This window comes from Bos grunniens, chromosome 14 (assembly GCF_055505025.1).
Source record: "Bos grunniens cultivar Pamir isolate PY7600 chromosome 14, Bosgru_T2T1.0, whole genome shotgun sequence".
NCBI classification, from domain to species: Eukaryota; Metazoa; Chordata; class Mammalia; order Artiodactyla; family Bovidae; genus Bos; species Bos grunniens.
This window is the reverse complement of record NC_141178.1, coordinates 38,243,317-38,262,281: the sequence shown is the minus strand read 5'-3', so window position 1 is coordinate 38,262,281 and position 18,965 is coordinate 38,243,317. Positions and strand designations below refer to the sequence as shown.

The following is an 18,965-nucleotide window of genomic DNA, read 5'->3' as shown; positions in this document are numbered from 1 at the left end:
AGAAAGTCTGCCCAGTTCATTCAGGGACTTTTCTGCTGATGCCAAGAATCTGATATTAAAGTTGACATAGGATTATCTAGTAGGATGTAGACTGGATGTAATTCAACCCCATGCTCACTGCTAGAAACCAAGTTTTATCTGGAATTTACAAGGAAGAGAGCAGGGAAGGAAAATGAGGACCAGTCTGTGTGCTCTCTCTGATTCCTTTCCCCTTTTTTTTCTGAGCTGTAGGAGACTGGACTCCCTTGAGCTGTGGTGACCCCCTCACTGGGGTATATTCATCAAATGGGTGATTTTGCTGTACTGGATTTTCTTTTCTCTTCCTCCTCTTCTTGTTTTCTAATATATATTAACCCTCGTCTCCCTCCTGCCTTCTTTCCTTCCTGAAAAAGCACAAGGAATGAACAATGACTTACTGACACTGAAAAATAAAACCAAATGAGTATAGGTGCATATAAAGCAGCACGGAGTTGTGACTGTGGATGGGTACAGTGTTTCTTTAGGGTTTCCGTGGTGGCTCAGCTGGTAAAGAATCCGCCTGCAGTGCAGGAGACTAGGGTTTGATCCCTGGGTTGGGAAGACTCCCTGGAGAAGGGAATGGCTACCCACTCTAGTTATTCTTTTGAGGGGGTGACAAAATGTTCCAAAATTAGATTGTGGTTGATGGCTGACCAACTCTGCAACAATACTAGAAAATACTGACTGTGTAAAAGGAAGCATTATATGGTATATTATGTGAATTATATAATAATAAAGGTATTGAGAGAGAAACAGACAGAAGGAGCACTACAACTGAAGTGTTGCTGAGCTCCTTACTCCTAGGCACCTCCCCTTCTCTACCTGCACTCTCCCCCTAGACGTATTCTTACCCAGTTTCCTCACTGTAGATATTGTCCACGTGCCCATGACTTCTGATGTCCATCCCTGGTTGTCTTCTCCACCTGCCTCCTGCCAACCTGACATCTTCACACAGGGGTCTAACCGGCATCTCACACTTAACACAGTTAAGACCCTTAACAACAGTTAAGGGTGAACTGTTGATTCACACTTTCCAGACCAAATCTTCTCTTTCTCCATGGATTCTGAGCTCAGCAAAGGACCACCATCCACAAAGTTTACTGTCTGTCTCTCCAGCTAGAATGTGAGTGGAAACCCTTCCCAAGTCTTTTTTCTTCTGAGTCCTTGGCGCTGACAAAGAGTACAGCTGTTGAATGAATAACCATGGGATTGAATGAAGTAGTAACCCCCCACCCCGCAAACTTCTTTAAACAATCAAACCATTAACTTGTCACTGAATTTAAACAAGATCTTTGAGATATCTCCATTTTTAACACATAAAAAATAGGCATAGTTTACAAACAATGAAAACTACATCATTTCTATTATGGTTTTTAAAGTAAAAAGAATTTTCTCTAATAACCTCTGTGCCAGATTTCAAGAAAATTTCAAGTGACAAAATCAATACAGAGAGTTGAGAGACCTATTTGAATAGAAATCTCTTTTAGAATAAGAATAAAGAGCTGAAAAATATTGCTGTCACCCAACAGATGGCTAAGCGCGCATTTTCAGAACCTCTTAAACATCCACCAAGTACTCGCGTAATGGGAAATCCAAATAGCAGTCACTGTTCCCTTTCCATAAACCCTATCTTGGATCATTTCAAACCTTCCAGTGGCTCTTCCATATGATCAACCTCCTCTTTCCCACCTAAGATGATATAGTGTCCAGTGCTTACATAGGCCCAAGGGTCCATTTTCCTCCTTTTACTGAGACAACTTTTATTGTGAGTTATATCTGATGAAAAAGATTGTTTTTCCTTCAGATATTCTTCACATTTTCATTTTCATAAGTCCTAATAGCAAGAAGATCAAACCAGTCAATCCTAAAGGAAATCAATCCAGAAAATTCATTTGAAGGACTGATGCTGAAGCTCCCATACTTTAGCCACCTGATGTGAAGAGCCAACCCACTGGAAAAGACCCTGATGCTGGGAAAGATTGAAGGCAGGAGGAAAAGGGGATGACAGAGGATGAGACGGTTGGATGGCATCACCAACTCAACGGACATAAGTCTTGGAAAACTCTGGGAGTTGGTGAAAGACAGGGAAATCTGGCGTGCTGCTGTCCATGGGGTCGAAAAAAGTCGGACACAACTCAGTCATTGAACAGAACTAAAGATCCTTATTGCTAACATTTCTACTATTTTTCTAAGTTTGTTAAACTAGTTCTGAGTTTTAAGTATATGAACTTACTAATTGAAAACACTGTCAAAAGCTTACATCCAAAAAAAAAATTGTTAAGCTAAACTTTGGATCCTAACCCAAACTGATACAAATTAATGGTTTCTTCTTCAGCAAGCACTTGTAGGTGACTTTTAAAGCATAAACAAGCTAAGTGAAAGTGTTTATGAAAACTGTATTTTATGTTGTTTTAATTTAAACTCCAAAATAAAGGCCTTCTCTCCTTAAATTTCCATTGTTGCTTAGGTAACAATCCCAATTATTTTTTAAATCTGTTGGCCCCAAATGTTTTCTGAAATGTTTGACAAATATGTCATTTGGTAAAAAAAATTCTATATGTATGTGTATATATATAGATATATATATTGTCCACAAAAACTGCCCCATTTTTCTCCAATACATTTTTCACATCTGTAAAATGGAGATAATAAAATCTACCTTCCAAGACCACCAAGTTAGCTATGAGTTGTTGTTGTTCAGGCACTCAGTCATGTCCCACTCTCAGCAACCCCATGGACTGTAGCACGCCAGGCCTCCTTGTCCTTCACCAACTCCCAGAGTTTGCTCAAACTCATGTCCATTGAGTCAGTGATGCCATCCAACCATCTTGTCCTCTGTCATCCCCTTCTCCTCCTGCCTTTGGTCTTTCCCAGTATCAGAGTCTTTTCCAATGAGTTAATTCTTTGCATCAGGTGGCCAAAGTACGGGAGCTTCAACTTCAGCATCAGTCCTTCCAATATTCAGGAGTGATTTCCTTTAGGATGGACTGGTTGGATCTCCTTGCAATCCAAGGGACTCTCAAGAGTCTTCTCCAACACCACAGTTCAAAAGCATCAATTCTTTGGCTCTCAGCTTTCTTTCTAGTCCAACTCTCACATCCATACATGACTACTGGAAAAACCATAGCTTTGACTATATGGACCTATGTCAGCAAAGTAATGTCTCTGCTTTTTAATATGTTTTCTAGCTTTGTCATAGGTTTTCTTCCAAGAGAGTGATGAGCATCCTCTATAAATTATAATGCATTAAATGCTGGGTAATACTGAAATATTGAACAATAGCCAATAAAGAGTCCAACACAGGGTACTGAGTGTTAATAAATGCTCAACACCTTTATTTGCAGTAGTCATACTGCTATTGACGGAAAATGTGTCAATCTGCATATCCTACGGGATGTATATGTTCCTTTTCATTTAAACAACTGTGATACTTTCAATCTTGTGAAAACCATAGTATTAAATACACTCGCCTTGGTATCAGCACTGTGTGATATTCTGCTCCCTGGGCACCTTGTAATTCTGTCATGATAGCACTTCCCACATCTCCTGTCTCCCCCACTGGACTCATCACAGAGCCTGATTTACAAAGAGAAGGAGGGTTTTCTACCAGGTTTTAAACTTCACATGGAGGACTGGTGTTCACAGATACACAAGTGAAAATTCACCACATATAATACTCATTTTTTTTTATATTGAAGAAATTAGCAGCTTTATGAGGAAATATATTTCAAAGCTTGCAAGACCCACTAACAATATTTTAACCTTGCTCTGTGACAATTTATTTCTTTAATAATGATGTTTTAGTAATTTATCCCAAGCATAAGCCACTTATCCATGGATTTCCCATTTAGAAAAAATAATTTTAAACTGGAATTTCCCAAAATGCATCCGAAGGAAAGGTGTTCTAGAAAAAAATAAATAAATAAAAGGCTCCAATAAATATGTAAATGGTCCAATAAATATGTAAATGCCACAATCTATATTCACCTTCTTAGAAATTCAAAATGGCCCTTGTTATCTAAGGCCAATAACTTACTCATGGGTATATAGGTGTTATACTTCTCTTTCAATTTCTTTTATGTTTAAAACATTTTATAACTTGCAAAAAAAAAAATCTGTATCTTTCTTTTTAACTGGAATTCCCCTAAATTGTTAAACTAGAGTCCTTTTCTCCTCCTTACTAGATATCTTCCAATATGGAAGCAAGCAGGTACAAGCATTTAGAAGGATACATTGAGCTCTGCATCCCCATTTACCCAAAGAACAATGACTTCTTCCCCAAACAAAAGTACAACAGGTCATAGACACCAATGCAGAGGTTTTCAGCCCCAAGCAAGTTAGAGGTGAGAGGTAACATCACTGGTATCGACATCACAGGTCTTAGCGACACAAAATTCAATGTGTGTGGTAAGACTTTCCCCTCCTGCGTGGCTAGTACCCAGGCTTTTTCCAAAATAAGAGCTAGACATCTGAACAGACTGATGAACTTGAGGGCAGGAATGTTTTCGTCCTCTTTGCACAAGTAGATAAATGACTCTCAGCTTCCTGAGATGAAAGGGAAGATTCAAGCTCACCACTGATACAATGGAACACTCAGAGTTCAGAAGAACGAAGTCACTTGAGGAAGCAGCTCTCTGAAATACCTTGGGAGTGTGGAACAAGCAGGAAGCTCTAACAGTCAAAATGACTGTAGGATTTTGGGTGCTTGAACAAAGTTCTACAAAAGAGTCTTTTCCGGAACCAAAAAGGAAATAAATGGCCATCCATCTCTAATTTGAGGAGGTCTCTGGCCATATTTAATAACAATAGGCAAATTTCTCTGGTGATCCAGTTGTTAAGATTCCGCCTGGGGACATGGGTTTGAGCCCTGGTCGGGGAAGATTCCACACGGCATGGAGTGACTAAGGTCATGCGCCACAATAAGAGAAACCACCACAATGAGTAGCCCTTCCCTCCCCTCCCCCCGCCACTGCTTGCTGAAACTAGAGAAAGCCCAGACACAGCAACGAAGACCCAGTGCAGCTAAAATAATTTAAAAAAAAAAAAAAATTAAAAAATAACAATAGGCAATGGCAAAACAATATTATCCCAATTTTATCTGATAACACTGAAGCACTGGGACATCAAGTTATTTGATGAGGCCATGCAATTAGCAGTGGAGAAGTCAGAATTGAAACCCAGAGCCTGTGTTACCTCATTTCCTGATTTACGAGGAGGAACCAGTGGGGAGGGGGCAGAGGGCAGGGTCATCTGCTCTGACTCAGTCATGTTCCCTCTTGCCTTACTAAAGAGCCCACAACACAGATCCTACTAATGGACTAAAATTATCCTGCTTACAGGTTTTACTACATGATATTTCAAGGCATGTAGCCTTTAAAAAATTGGATTTAATTTAAAATGTCAAAGCACTTTTGACATTCACTTATTTGAACCAGCCATCCCCAATTAGTCCTTCATCAGGGAGACTTTACTGTCACTCGGCCTTCCAGTATGACAAGAACATAAGGAAAGCAAGTGTGTCACTGCTGAGTGTGGTGTGAGGCCTGGAAAACACGCTCTTAGTCCACATGGAGCTGTGGACAGGCAAAATCCTTTTAATTCTTTGCATCTCAAAGCTCCATGGTCTTCTGCAAGATGAATGAACCCCTCTTGTATGTTACTGCAGAGTTCTTACCCTAAAATTACAGACTCTCCTTCAAAACTCTAGTGTGTGTGTGGATGCGTGTGCACTCAGTCATGTCTGACTCTTTGTGACCCCATCGACTGTAGACCACCAGATTCTTCTGTCCATGGAATTTTCTAGGAGAGAATACTAGAGTGGGTTGCCATGTCCTTCTCTAGGGGATTTTCCTGACCCAGGGATCGAACCCGCGTCTCTTGCAGTGCCTGCACTGGCAGGCAGATTCTTTAGCACTGCACCACCTGGGAAGCCCCTCGAAACTCCAGAGTCGAGCCTACTTCCCCCATGTATAAACTTTAACTCTGGATTTTCCAAATAGTACCTTAAATGAAAAGTGAGAACTTAATCACTGTAATTCCACTACACAAATCTCAGAATTATTATATTCTGTTCCAATTCATCCAGTAAATGAGAGCAACGGAAGTTATTTGTCAAATTTGTGATCTAAACTCATCCTTTGCCTAATTACTCAGGAATCACCTCCTGTCCAAATCATATAATCTTCTTCATATAGATTGGCTACAAATGCTTTAGGATACATATCAAAATTTCATCCCAACCTGTTGTAGCCATGCAAGGTTTCTCAATGGATCTAATCTTGACCTTGGGGATAAAGAGGAAAAGGGGCTTTGAACCTCTTTATCGATAACTTGGCAGGAATCGGCCAGGCTGTGGGCTCCCCAGAAGTGGAAATCGGTCTAATTCACTCTTTTTTTCCTACATGTATATCAGGAACATGGCATGCAATGACCTATAATAAACATCTCCTGAGGGAATGACCAGAAACCTGGAGAGCAAACCCAAAGAAAATCATATTTCAAACAGATTCAACTAAACAGGTAGGTTGGTTACAAGTGCCTCTGAAAGTGTTACTCACTTACTCATGTTTGACTCTTTTCGACCCCATGGGCTATAGCCCACCAGGCTCCTCTGTCCATGGAATTCTCCAGGCAAGAATACTGGAGTGGGTAGCCATTACCTACTCCAGTGGATCTTCCTGACTCATGGATCAAACCTGGGCCTCCTGCACTGCAGGCAGATATTTTACTGTCTGAGCCACCCACCAAGGAAGCCCCAAGGGCCTCTAAGTCTCAGATATTTCAGAAAGTCTAATGGAAACCATGCATTTACCTTAGAAGAGATGGGACAGGGCAATGAAAGGTCAAGTTTCCTCAGCTTTAGCAGACATTGTATCAAGCCATGGTGCAACACTGGCTGCTCCATGTAGACCAGAAGCTCTGACAGTGCACACTGCTGTGGGAGGGACAGGCTCCCACACCTCTCCCCTTGGAGTCCCCCTGAGTGGGCAGGACAGGGTAATGAGACCAGGACGGATTTACTAATGAACAGTGTCCAGGGGCTCTCAGAGGCATCCTGCCTATATCTCTCTGCTCCTTCTCACTAAGCTCAGGTGAGCAGATTCCAGGCAGGGCTGACTTTTGACCTTTCCTCCTCCTTTCCTAACCCTTGTGCTATGGGGCACTGCAGGCTCAACTAGTAAAATCTGGTAGAGGAGGAGAGGCCCTACTTAAGGGCTGAGTATAAACTATGTTTTCTACGCTGGTTTACCAGGTGCACCACACCAGAAATTAAGGGAATTTGGTTCACAATAAAATGGGGCTCATCTGCTATTTATTACCATCCTCTGGAGGCTCAATGGTAAAGAATCCGCCTGTCAATGTAGGAGAAGTGGGTTCAATCCCTGGATCGGGAAGATCCCCTAGAGAAGGGAATAGCAACCCGCTCCAGTATTCTTGCCTGAAAAATCCTACAGACAGAGAAGCCTGGTGGGCTACAGTCCATGGGGTTGCAAAGAGTTGGACACAATTTAGCGACTGAACAACAACCACAAACAACAACAAGAAGTTGTCCTCTGAGCACACAAGTGCCCTGGAGATTGCACAGGGAGGGGGGCTGATCTGAACAGGATTCACAGAGGGTCCTGCCCACCTCCCACAGCCACAAGTGAGACCACCTCTCCCTGATGTATTTTAGAAAGCAGAGTGTTCCCAAAATAGAAGTGGATAAACAGTGAGTGGTGGATCACTTCAGGAAACTGATTTTTCTAACTACAACTCCAAGGGAGTAAACTAGGTACAGACAGATCATTCCAGGCACAAAGGACTAACTCAGCAAGGAGGGCGATAACTTGGCATTGGCAGACCAGGTGCTAATCCTGACCCTGCCTAACCGGCTAGTCAGCCCTAACTGGACAAGGCATTTCTGATTTTCTAGCCCCAGTGTCCTGAGCAGTTGAAGGAGGGTGTTGGGTTACCAGATAATCTATTTCACTTCCACGTCTGGCAGTCGACAGTTCAGTGAATGACAACTTTGTCTGGTATCAGAGGCACATGCCTTCCCCCCGAGCCAACGCAGACCATGTGCAGCACATATACTTGCTAGCAAATTGAAATTCAGTGCTTGCACTCAGTCCCTGCCAAGGGCTTCGTAAAGTCATCTGATAGCCCAGAAATAGTCTGAGAGATGTCCCTACAGAGCCAGCACACACGAAGCAGTTTCCTCTCGATTAACATTTATTAAGCATTGAAAGTGGACACTTTGACATATATCATCTCACTTAAGTGCCAAAGAATTGATGCTTTCGTACTATGGTGCTGGAGAAAACTCTTGAGAGTCCCCTGGACAGCAAGGAGATCAAACCAGTCCATCCTAAAGGAAATCAGTCCTGAATATTCATTGGAAGGACTGATGCTGAAGCTGAAATTCCAGTACTTCGGCCACCTGATGCAAAGAGCCAACTCATTGTAAAAGACCCTGATGCTGGGAAAGATTGAAGGCAGGAGGAGAAGGAGATGACAGAGGATGAGATGGTTCGATGGCATTATTGTCTCAATGGACATGAGTTTGAGCAAACTCAGGGAGATAGTGAAGGACAGGGAGGCCTGGGGTGCTGCAGTCCATGGGGTCACAAAGAGTCAGACATTACTGAGTGACTAAACAACAACAATCTCACTTACAAACCTTTCTTCCCAATTTTCCAATAGATGAACTCTTAATAGAACTACAAGCAGTCTTTCAGGTCCAGATTTCTCCTAAACTTATTATATAACAGTACATGATCAATCTCTTCAGATTCCCTGGCTCTCATCCCTAAACTAATATACAGCATCGCAGAGCAGTCTGGCCTTGTTATCTCAGCCCCCTACTGCTTTGCCTTCACTAAGTAACAACTTATACTAGAATCCTTCCTCCGTTTGACAGTGTCCTTATATTTTTTTCTTTTATAAAAAATAAAGTTCTGGTTGAAGATATTTACCTGCTATTCATCATTCATCATTCCTCACCCAGGAGGTTAGTTTCTTTAGGTTTGAGGGTCTGTGTGTATCTTACCATTGCCCATAAATGTGAAAGCTTCTTTGATCAGAAATTGACAACTGTGTAATACAAAGTTTCTCTTCTTGTCTCATTTAAAGCCCAACTTAGTGTCCATGATAGCAACCAAGCATCTCAGATACTTAGTATCTATTCCTCTATTTCCTGAGCTGTAGCAAATCCTCCTCAATGTAAATAGACATAAACATCAAAAACAAATAGGGAAAGATTAAAAGCACAGGCTCTGGATGTGAACCACAGCTCTGCTGTGACCAACAGCCTCAGGTGTGCTATTTCAGGTCCAAATCGGTATATTCAGCTGGAGCAGGTGTGCATGCATGCTCAGTCACTTCAGTCGTATCCAACTCTTTGCGATCCTATGGACTGTAGCCTGCCAGTCTCCTCTGTCCATGGGGATTCTCCAGGCAAGAATACTGGAGTGGATTGCCCTGCCCTCCTCCAGGGGATCTTCCCTACCCAAGGACTAAACCTACATCTCCTGCATTGCAGATGGATTTTTTACTGCTGAGACAATGGGGAAGCCCCCAACTGGAGCATATTGATTCCCAAATCATAATTTCTCAGGAAAGCCTCCTTCATATAAAGTATTTAGCACAGTTCCTGGTTTATAAATATTCAGAAAATATTCATTCATATTAACATTATCTTGGAATCCAAACTGTCCTGCATTTCATTCTTATTTTTTAATGATTTTATTGGTTCCCCTTTGTTTTCTCCAATTCACTGACCCCCCATGGCCCTTTCCTGTCCTTACTTTTCTTAGGGCCCATAGTCCATCATTATAGTCACAGCAGTATCAACTTCACCAACAATATTTTCTCTCTTTCCATTGCTCAACCGCCTGGCTAAATTCAGCTCTCTGCTTTGTCTCCAAGAGACATCAAAGGCTTAATGGTACTAGATACAGAGTTGGACTGCCCAGGGCTCAAACCCCTGCTCTCCCACCTAACACTTGCGTATTTTTAAGTAAATTGCTTGTCACTTCTGTAAAATGAGGATGATATAATAATGCCTGACAGGGATATGTAATGAAGTTTCAATGAGACTGCACACTTAGACTTGCACTGCGCATGCATGCTCAGTCATATCCGACTCTGAAAACCCAATGGACTGTAGCCTGTAAGTCTCCTCTGTCCATGAAATTCTCCAGGCAAGAAGACTGGAGTGGATTGCCACACCCTCCTCTAGGGGATCTTCCTAATCCAGGGATTGAACCTACATCTCCTGTGTCTGCTGCATTGCAGGAAGATGACCGCTGAGCCATGGGGGAAGCCCAGATCTGCTCTAGCATAGTCATTAAATAACTTAATAAACATTAGCTCGGATTCTTTTTGTTATTATTATTCTGTGTTCGAACCAATGGAATGAAGCTGGGAAAATCACACACCCAGACAGAGTGCTTACTCTGTCCATGTAGAAGCACCAACATCAGGTGGGTCCTTGATACTATCCAGCTGCTCTATTTGATTTCTCTGGTACATCTGTTCTCCTGCTCTCCCACAGCACTACATCCTGGCTTCAGCTCTTCAAATCTCCTTCAGTCTCAGCTGATGACCTTCCCTCCTGCTGCAGGGGGAAACATAAGCCATCAGATGAGTACTACTTGATCTGACCACCATCCAATGCACAACCACCCACATCAGGACCCACTTTCCCTATCTTCTAATTCAATGGAAGAAGGGTCTTTGCTTCTATCAAAGGCCAGTATCAATACTTGGCTTCCAGATCCCCTTTTCCAAGGACTTCCTCTTGCAGTATCCCTCTTATCTCTGCATCTTCGGCTCCTCCCTAAGGCGACTCACAACAATCCTCACCTCTTGGTATTCATGCCCTTGCATATTTCCTCCCCTCAAGTGTGGGTGGGACCCATCTTTTACTTTTAAGCAGTAGACTATGGCAATGATGATGGAGTACTGCTTCTGTGATTACAGTGCCTTATATGAGACTCCACCTTACCAGCAGACAGGGACTTAGATTCTCCTTGCTGACTTAATAAAGTAAGAGGCCATGCTGAGGAAATCATGTAACAAAGCACTGCAGAAGTGGAGGTGGGGCTGAGGCAGAAGGGCTCCAGGAACTGAGGGGAGCCTACATAGGAATAGGCAGCAAGAAGCTGGATCCTCAGGCCTGCAGATGAAAGGGAATGAATTCTAACAACCAGAGTGAACTGAGAAGTGAATTCTTCCCCAGTCAAGCCTCCCAATGAGAACACAGCCTACCCAACACTTTGACTACAGCCCTGTGAGACAACAGCAGACCCAGCTAAGCCTGGCCCTGACTCCTAACCCACAGATGTTGGGAGAATGCTTGTAAGCCAAAAAGCCTATGGTACAGTAAATCCCCGACATATGAAGGAGTTCCATTCTGAGAGTGCTTTTGTAAGTCTAATTTGTTTGTAAGACCAACAATGTTAGCCTAGATACCCAACTACTACAATTAGCCCTATGCTGGATTTGGTGTTTGTGCGTGCTCAGTCGTGTTCGACTCTCTGCAGTCCTATGGACTGCAGCCCACCAGCCCCTCTGTTCACGGAAATTTCCAGGCAAGAATACTGGAGTGGGTTGCCATTTCCTAATCCAGGGATTGAACCTGTGTTTCCTGCATTGGCAGGTGGGTTCTTTACCAGTAGCACCACCTGGGAAACCTGGGGAGCTGTACTCAATAGGTTTATAATACTTTTCACACAAATAATACATTTTAAAAATAACAAAGACATAATCTTACAGCACCTTGAAAAGTACAGTAGTACAGTATAGCAGCTGGCACAAAAGGGCTGGCATCGAGTGAACAAGCAAGAAGCGTTACTGAATGGAGGAGGGAGAGGAAGTGGAAGATGGTAGAGCTGAAGGACTGTCAGCAATAGGAGATGGAGGGCAAGCTGCAATATCACATTGATGACATCAAGCGTGAGTGACATTGCAGCTTGCCCTCCACTGGACACTCCTGACGTAGACATTCTATCTACCCTCTTGAAAAAGCAATCCAGTGATGTCTAGGTAGTGGCTCTTTTTTTCTCATTTTCTTTGTCATAGATGACACAGCAGCACTGGATTGCATTCTGAACAACTGCTGCAACCTTCGTGCCCTGCTCTACCTTTGAGTCCTGCGACTCAAAAACTAACAGGCCCTCCTCAGATAAAGAACATCTCCTTGCCGTCTCCTGTGCTGTAATGCTCTTTGGTACTTCAGTAACTTCTAGAAGCATCTCCGGAACTTCCCAGGCAGTTACCGTATCTGCATTCACACTCACTGCCTCACCACTTACTTTTACATCATGAAGGTTGGCTCTAGCCTTGAACCAATGAAACAAGCCATAGCTGTCATTAAAAGATGTGCCTTTTGATTCTTCACTGTGTTTCTTCAAGTCTTCATAAAGGCTTTTAGCTTTTTCTCAAATCACCATTAAGCTGAGTGGGACTCTGATCCTGCACCCACACACTGAGAAGTTTCTCCATCTCCATCACTTTTCTATGCTTCTTCAATATTATTGTGGACATCATTGGCAGAGCAGACTTTACATGTTCCATGATCTTGTCCTTAGAGTCATGCTGATGGTTGAATGATTCATGTTATAGAATAATTAACATCTACCATCTCTTTGCCTCACTCCACCCTCAATTATTTTCACTTTTGTTTCCATTGTTATCGCTTGGCCCTTCTTGGCAGTACCAGCTACACCACTGCTGCTTTTACACTTGCTTCTGGACATCCTGGGCTTGAAATAAAGACACTGTACTACTGGACTCTATACTGTACTGTACAGTAAAGCATACAGAAGCACAACCACTTGCAGAGGATGCACACTAGTGACTAAGTATGCCAGACACACGAGCTAACTTACACGCTTGGACACGTGAATGTACGTTCGCACCTTTGGAAGTTTGCCACCTGAAGGTTAGTATGTAGGGGGCTTATTGTGCTTTGTTACACAGCACCAGAAAACAAATATACTTCCCATACAGGTAACAGCTAATTCCTACCGTGCTACGGTCTCTATATTAGCGCTACTGTGCGTGCGTGCATACTAAGTCACTGCAGTTGTGTCCAGCTCTTTGCAACTGTATGGACTGTAGCCCTCCAGGCTCCTCTGTCCATGGGATTCCCCAGGCAAGAATACTGGAGTGGGTTGCCATGCCCTCCTCCATGGGATCTTCCTGACCTAGGAATTAAGCCCATGTCTCCCGTGACTCCTGCCTTGCAGGCTTACTGCAGAGACTACTGTATCCTATCTTTAAAAAATTCTAGACCATATGTTCTCCAGATTCTCCCCCTTCTCTCTACTTTCCTTTCTAGCAAAGGACTTTTAAAAGAGTTTGAAAGAGTTTTTCACTGTGTTCTCACCTCTGCTCACTGCTCAGGCCACTCAGGTCACACCACTGACTTTACATTCTTTGGTTAAGAATACCAATACATTGTGCATTATCTAATCCGAATGAACACATCTCTGTCCTTGTCTTACTCAGTATCCCAGTGGTATTCAACACAGTTCATTACTCCCTACTTCTGGAACTATATCTTCTCCTGCCTTATTGTACTTTTTATTTTCTAGTTTTCCTCTGACTTGTTTGGTTGCTGTTTCTCAATTGTCTTTGCTGGCTTCTCCTTCCACACCCAAACTTAAACAGTGCTGTGCCCCAGAGTCTGGCCCAAGACTGTCCTCTGGCTTGCTGCACTCCCTTTCTTGTCCCCAGCTTCAATATTATTGCGGACACCATTGGCAGAGCAGACTTTACATGTTCCATGATCTTGTCCTTAGAGTCATGCTGATGGTTGAATGATTCATGTTATAGAATAATTGACATCTACCATCTTTTTGTCAATTGTCTTGGACATGTGAACATACGTTCGCATCTTTGCTACACAGCAGGTCACACCTGCTTCTCCCATATTTTTCTCTCCAACCCTAATCTCGTCTCTAAGTTCCACACCTTACAGCCATCTGCCTACTTGCAGTTCCCATGCCTATGTCTAAGTATCATCTCAGACTTAACATGCCCCAAAGAGAATATTTAATTGTTTCCCTCACAAAAACCTGTTGTTCTCCAGCTTTCCCAATATCAGTAAATGGCACATCTAACCAACCTTTACATTGGGGTCTCACCCCAGATTCCTGCCACCTAATCCATCAGCAAGTTATCGCAGGTGGATCTTCACAATTGATCCTGAATCTGTCCCCTCATGTCTAACTCCACTCTGGTCCAAACTGCTTGGCCTCTCACATGCACTTCCACAATCACCTTGGAACTGGATCCCTGCCCCTCCCAGCTGCCCTCTATATCCCACACAGCATGACCCTATTAAAAATACAAACCATGTATCAACCTAGAGGGGTGGGATGGGGAGGGAGATGGGATGGAGGTTCGAGAGAGAGGACATATGTATACCTATGGCTGATTCATGTTGAGGTTTGACAGAAAGCAACAAAATTCTGTAAAGCAATTACCTTGAATTAAAAAATTAATAAAAAAATACAAACCACTTTGTATGCCTTTACTGCTTAAAACCTTGCAAATATTTTTTCTCCACTTTTAAAAGGCCCACCAAGCTCTATGTCGCTGGCCTGTAAGCTAGCTACCTGACATATTGCCTACCTACCAAGCTGCAGCCACACTCGGCCTTTTCTCCTTCCCACCTCAAGACTTTTGCAATTTTTATTCTGGAATGATCTTCCCAAACTACACGTCTCAAATCTCAGATCAAATGTCCCCTCCTCAGGGAGGCCTTCTCTCTACTAGCTTTCTTCTCTTCCTCCTCGATAGCATCAGTTCCCTTATGAGGGGATACATCACAATCGCAAGCACCAGGCTTCTTTATTTATTTGGATGGTTGTTGCTCTGGATTCTCTTGCAGGATGTGGGCATCTGGAAGGTGCTGTGTTCTAGAATAGTACCTGGCACATAGTAGGTGTTTAATAAATATGTGAATAAATGAATGCCTGCTGCTGCTGCTAAGTTGCTTCAGTCGTGTTCAACTCTGTGCGACCCCATAGACAGCAGCCCACCAGGCTCCCCCGTCCCTGGGATTCTCCAGGCAAGAATACTGGAGTGGGTTGCCATTTCCTTCTCCAATGCATGAAAGTGAAAAGTGAAAGTGAAGTCGCTCAGTCGTGTTTGACCCTTAGCGACCCCATGGACTGCAGCCTACCAGGCTCCTCTGCCCATGGGATTTTCCAGGCAAGAGTACTGGAGTAGGGTGTCATTGCCTTCTCCGAATGAATGCCTAAATATATATATATAAATATAAATATAAAATATATATATATATATATATATATATATATATATATATAATATTGCCATTCGTGGGCTTCCCAGGTGGCTCAGTGATAAAGAATCTGCCTGCAAAGTAGGAAATGTGGGTTTGATCCCTGGGTCGGGAAGATCCCATGAGTACTCTTGCTTGGAGAATTCCATGGACAGAGGAACCTGACAGGTTACAGTTCATGGGGTGGCAAAGAGTCGGACATGACTTAGAGACTAAACAGCAAATTGACATTCTTAAATGCATTAGAATAAAATGATCGTATTTTATTCATTAGAAAACCTCTTTAGATGCAGTGTCAAGATGACTTTAAAGCAGCAAAGATTATAAAATTATACCTCAAACTATTCAATATATAAATTCCTAAAAAGTTATGGGCAATCCAAAATGTTATAAAATAAGGCCCATTTTGAAAGAATTTAACAGAAATTTGCCTGGAGATGTGAAAATCTTTTTCTGATAAAATGAATGATCACATCAAGTTCTTTGGTTTTTATAAATTTGATTTTTCTATATTGGGTTTGCTTTGATCACAGGACATAAATTATAATTAATTTTTCCATCACAAATTGTGCAATGACTGTCCAAACTACAAGACATCTTTTCAGTATTTCTGGACAAAAATGGTAAGGAGTCACTACTCTTGTTACTTAATGTCACTGATGCCATGTGATTTAATTCCAAACCCAGCTATATCCTGTGGCCATACAATGCAGGCTTTTTATTAGACCATGGTAATGAGGCTGGTCATGGTCTGGATTCCAACAAGCAACTGTCAAAAACTATCATCCCAAATGACCACTTGCTGAAAATTTCTCACTCCCAGAGCTGGTACTTCCAGGGTGGTCTAGGAAAGAAAGTTGTGCCCGTGTCTACTCTGGGGCTCTTTAAATGCTAATGTTTAACATTTCTTTGGAACTGCAATTTCATGGTTTGAGGAGTAGACTTTTTTTCTGGTTCCTTTTTTTTTAAGGTTTTTGTTTTTTTTTTTAAATAGTCTCTATCTATTAAGCTCATGTGTTTTTCTTGTGAAAATTCCCATCAACAGTGTTATTCAGTGGATTTTAAGCACCAGAAAAATCTTCAGAAAAATCACTCACTCCATTGCTTACCACTTGCTGCCCTCAAAACTTCTTAGCAACATACACTGTGCATGAACCTCAACGTGGTTTGCTTTGTCCAATCACATGCCTGAAAGCCCAGCCAGTCAGTTGTGTAATAATAAACCCCTTATCTCCTGAAGATACACAAACGGAAAGATCTCTCAGTGCTTCAGTACACAAGGGACTTTGCTTGAATTCTCAGCTGAAATTCACATCCATTTTAAATGCCAAATGACCCCCACTTTCTCTGGTTTCCTTTTTTATTTTTTTCTCATTTGCAATTTTGAGGAGGGGGGGAAAGAACCCCAAATGCTAAACAATGTCGAGTTTAAACGGGGTTGGGGGGTTGAGGAGGTGGGAGGCACTGCCAAAAGCTGCCAGCAAAATATATGTAGAAACCCAGGGCTTGGTTCTTGCTGTCCTGGGCTTACCGGTTCCCTCACAGGCGCCGGTGACGGAAACTCACCCACAATTGTTCTCGGATGCAGAAGGGGTTGAGAGATTGACAAGAGAAGCGGTTTGCTAGTTTCCACGAGCTAGACTAGTCCTCGGAATAAGGGGAAGGGGGACCCTCGTACTTCCTGGGGACGAATATTACCTCACGGCCACCTACCCCGCCCGTCCCCACCAGGCGCAGACCGGCTCCTACCTCGTCCCGCCTCCAAGTTCCCCGCCTCACCCGGGAGAAGCGTCCTTTGCCCGCAACCCACCCCGGACGAGCACGCCTAGGCGGCCCTGGAGGAAAGGGGGAGCGGCCGCCCGGGGAAGGTGTGGGGCCCGAGCGCTGAGCTTCATCAGTCCCCTCGCTCGGCCCGCGCGGCCGCCGGACACACCCCTCCCGGGCCGGCCTCTGCGGTCGCGGGTCCGGGCCGCAGCCGGCGCCGCGCCGGAGCCAGGGGCCAGTCCCCCTCCCCGCGCCCAAGGGTCCCGCGCGCGCCCCGGCAGCCGGCTCGCACCTTCAAGGCGCCCCGGGCCGGGCCCTTGGGGAGCGCGCGGCCCGGGCCGAGGGCCACGAAGCGCTCGTCGCCGTCCTCGTCGTCGTCGTCGCCGTCCACCACCTCGACGACCACCTCCTCGTCCTCGTCCTCGTCGTCGTCATCCTCCTCCTCCGCGCCCCCTCGGGGCTTGGCCGGCGCCCGCCCGAGCCCCCTCCGCCGCCGGCTCCCGCCTTCTTCGTCCTCGTCTTCCTCCCCCAGAAGCAGCAGCACCGGAGACGAGGCGGCGGCGGCGGCCCCGGCGCGAGGGGGGTCGGTCCCGGCGTTGCGCGGTGGCGGCAGCGGCGGCCTCCAGCTCTCCGGGGCCGGGGCCGAGGCGGGCGGCGGGAGCCCGGGCAGCGCGCCTTCCCGGGCGGGCGCGGGCGCGGGGCCGGGCGGCTGCAGCGCGGCGCTGCCCCGGCGGCTGCCCAGGCTGGAGCGCTTGGCTAGACGCCGCGCCTGCATGCCTGCCCGCGGGCTGCCGGCCGCCGCGCCGAGCCGGAGAGTTGGTCACCTCCCCCTCCTCGTCCTCCTCCTCTTCCTCCCCGGGCGGCCGCTGTGGTCGCAAGGCGCCCGGGGCACGGAGCTGCCGGGGGGCTGCGGGAGCCGCCTCCCCGGGGCCGCCGGCTGCCACTGGCTGCAGAGGCGCGGGCGCCGCCTTCGCTGGACCGGCCCGCGGGGACGCCGGCGGCTACGGCGGGGCGGCGCGGCGGCCGCGGGCGGGGGTGGGTGTGAGCGAGCGGCGCGCTGCCGCCTCCGCCGCCGCCGCCGCCCGGGAGCCGCGGGCCGCGCTGCGCTCCATGCGGCCGGCGGCCGGGCCCGCGCGCTCCGGGCCTACAGCTGCCGTTCCCCGGCGCGAGCTGTTTGTGTTGTGTGTTTTCCACCACCGCCCCCCTCTTCGCGAGCCGTTCCTCGCAGCCCTCCAGTCCCCCTCCCCCGTGCAGACAAAACCCGGACTGGATTTATTTCTCCAACCCGCAGCCTCCGAAAATCGGGTGCCTCCGACCAGTCGGCCCGGCGAGCCGCGGGGGCCCGCGCTAGCCCACGGCTGCTTATTCGCTTCGAAAGGAGGATCGACTGGGCTTCTAGAAGTAAGGTTGGCGGTCCAAGTCAGACTTTTGAAGGAAGAGATTTGCCACAAGTCATTTGATGATCTTTACCGGGCCAGGCTTGACTATTCTTGAGCTTGTACGAAATCTCGAGGAAGGTGTACCAACCCGAGATTTGGGGTTAATTGCTATCCTGACTCATTTGGATTTTTGAGACGCTGTTTCTGGACATTGCCCGCCAATCTCTCCGGCTCCTTGAACACACCGTTCTAGGCCCTGCCTTTTGAGTTCTCTTGGCGCTGTGCTGTCTTGCAGCTTTTATTTCTGCGTTTTTTACCTTGAGTGCCTGATTCTAACAGCTTTTGGCTCTCACCATTCAATGTGCAGACTGCTGGCACCGTCCGGACCTTGGGAGAAACAAACCGGGGCAAGGGTTCAAGATTACTTGAGTTTGTTGTTGTAAAAATTAATATGAAGTGAGATCAAGTATGGAAACCAAGCACAAAACCAGTTTGCCACATGACAT

General features: G+C 45.4%; 1 protein-coding gene across 6 annotated transcripts in view; it reads right to left on the bottom strand.

Moving 5' to 3' along the window:
* ZNF704 (zinc finger protein 704) overlaps positions 1 to 18,286 on the bottom strand; it is a 260,538-nt gene extending 242,252 nt beyond the window's left edge. For 2 of the 6 annotated variants that reach the window (XR_015140686.1, XM_086336416.1), the window contains exon 1: positions 17,373 to 18,271. Coding sequence is in view for 4 of the 6 variants with exons in the window: in XM_086336416.1 (XP_086192542.1) it covers positions 17,373 to 17,855 (483 nt within the window). In the remaining 2 variants the exon portion in view is untranslated. Of the gene's footprint in view, positions 1 to 17,372 lie in introns of all 6 variants that reach the window. The other 4 variants (XM_086336422.1, XM_086336417.1, XM_086336418.1 and 1 more) reach the window with 4 other exon arrangements.
* Between the last annotated feature and the right edge of the window lie 679 nt (positions 18,287 to 18,965).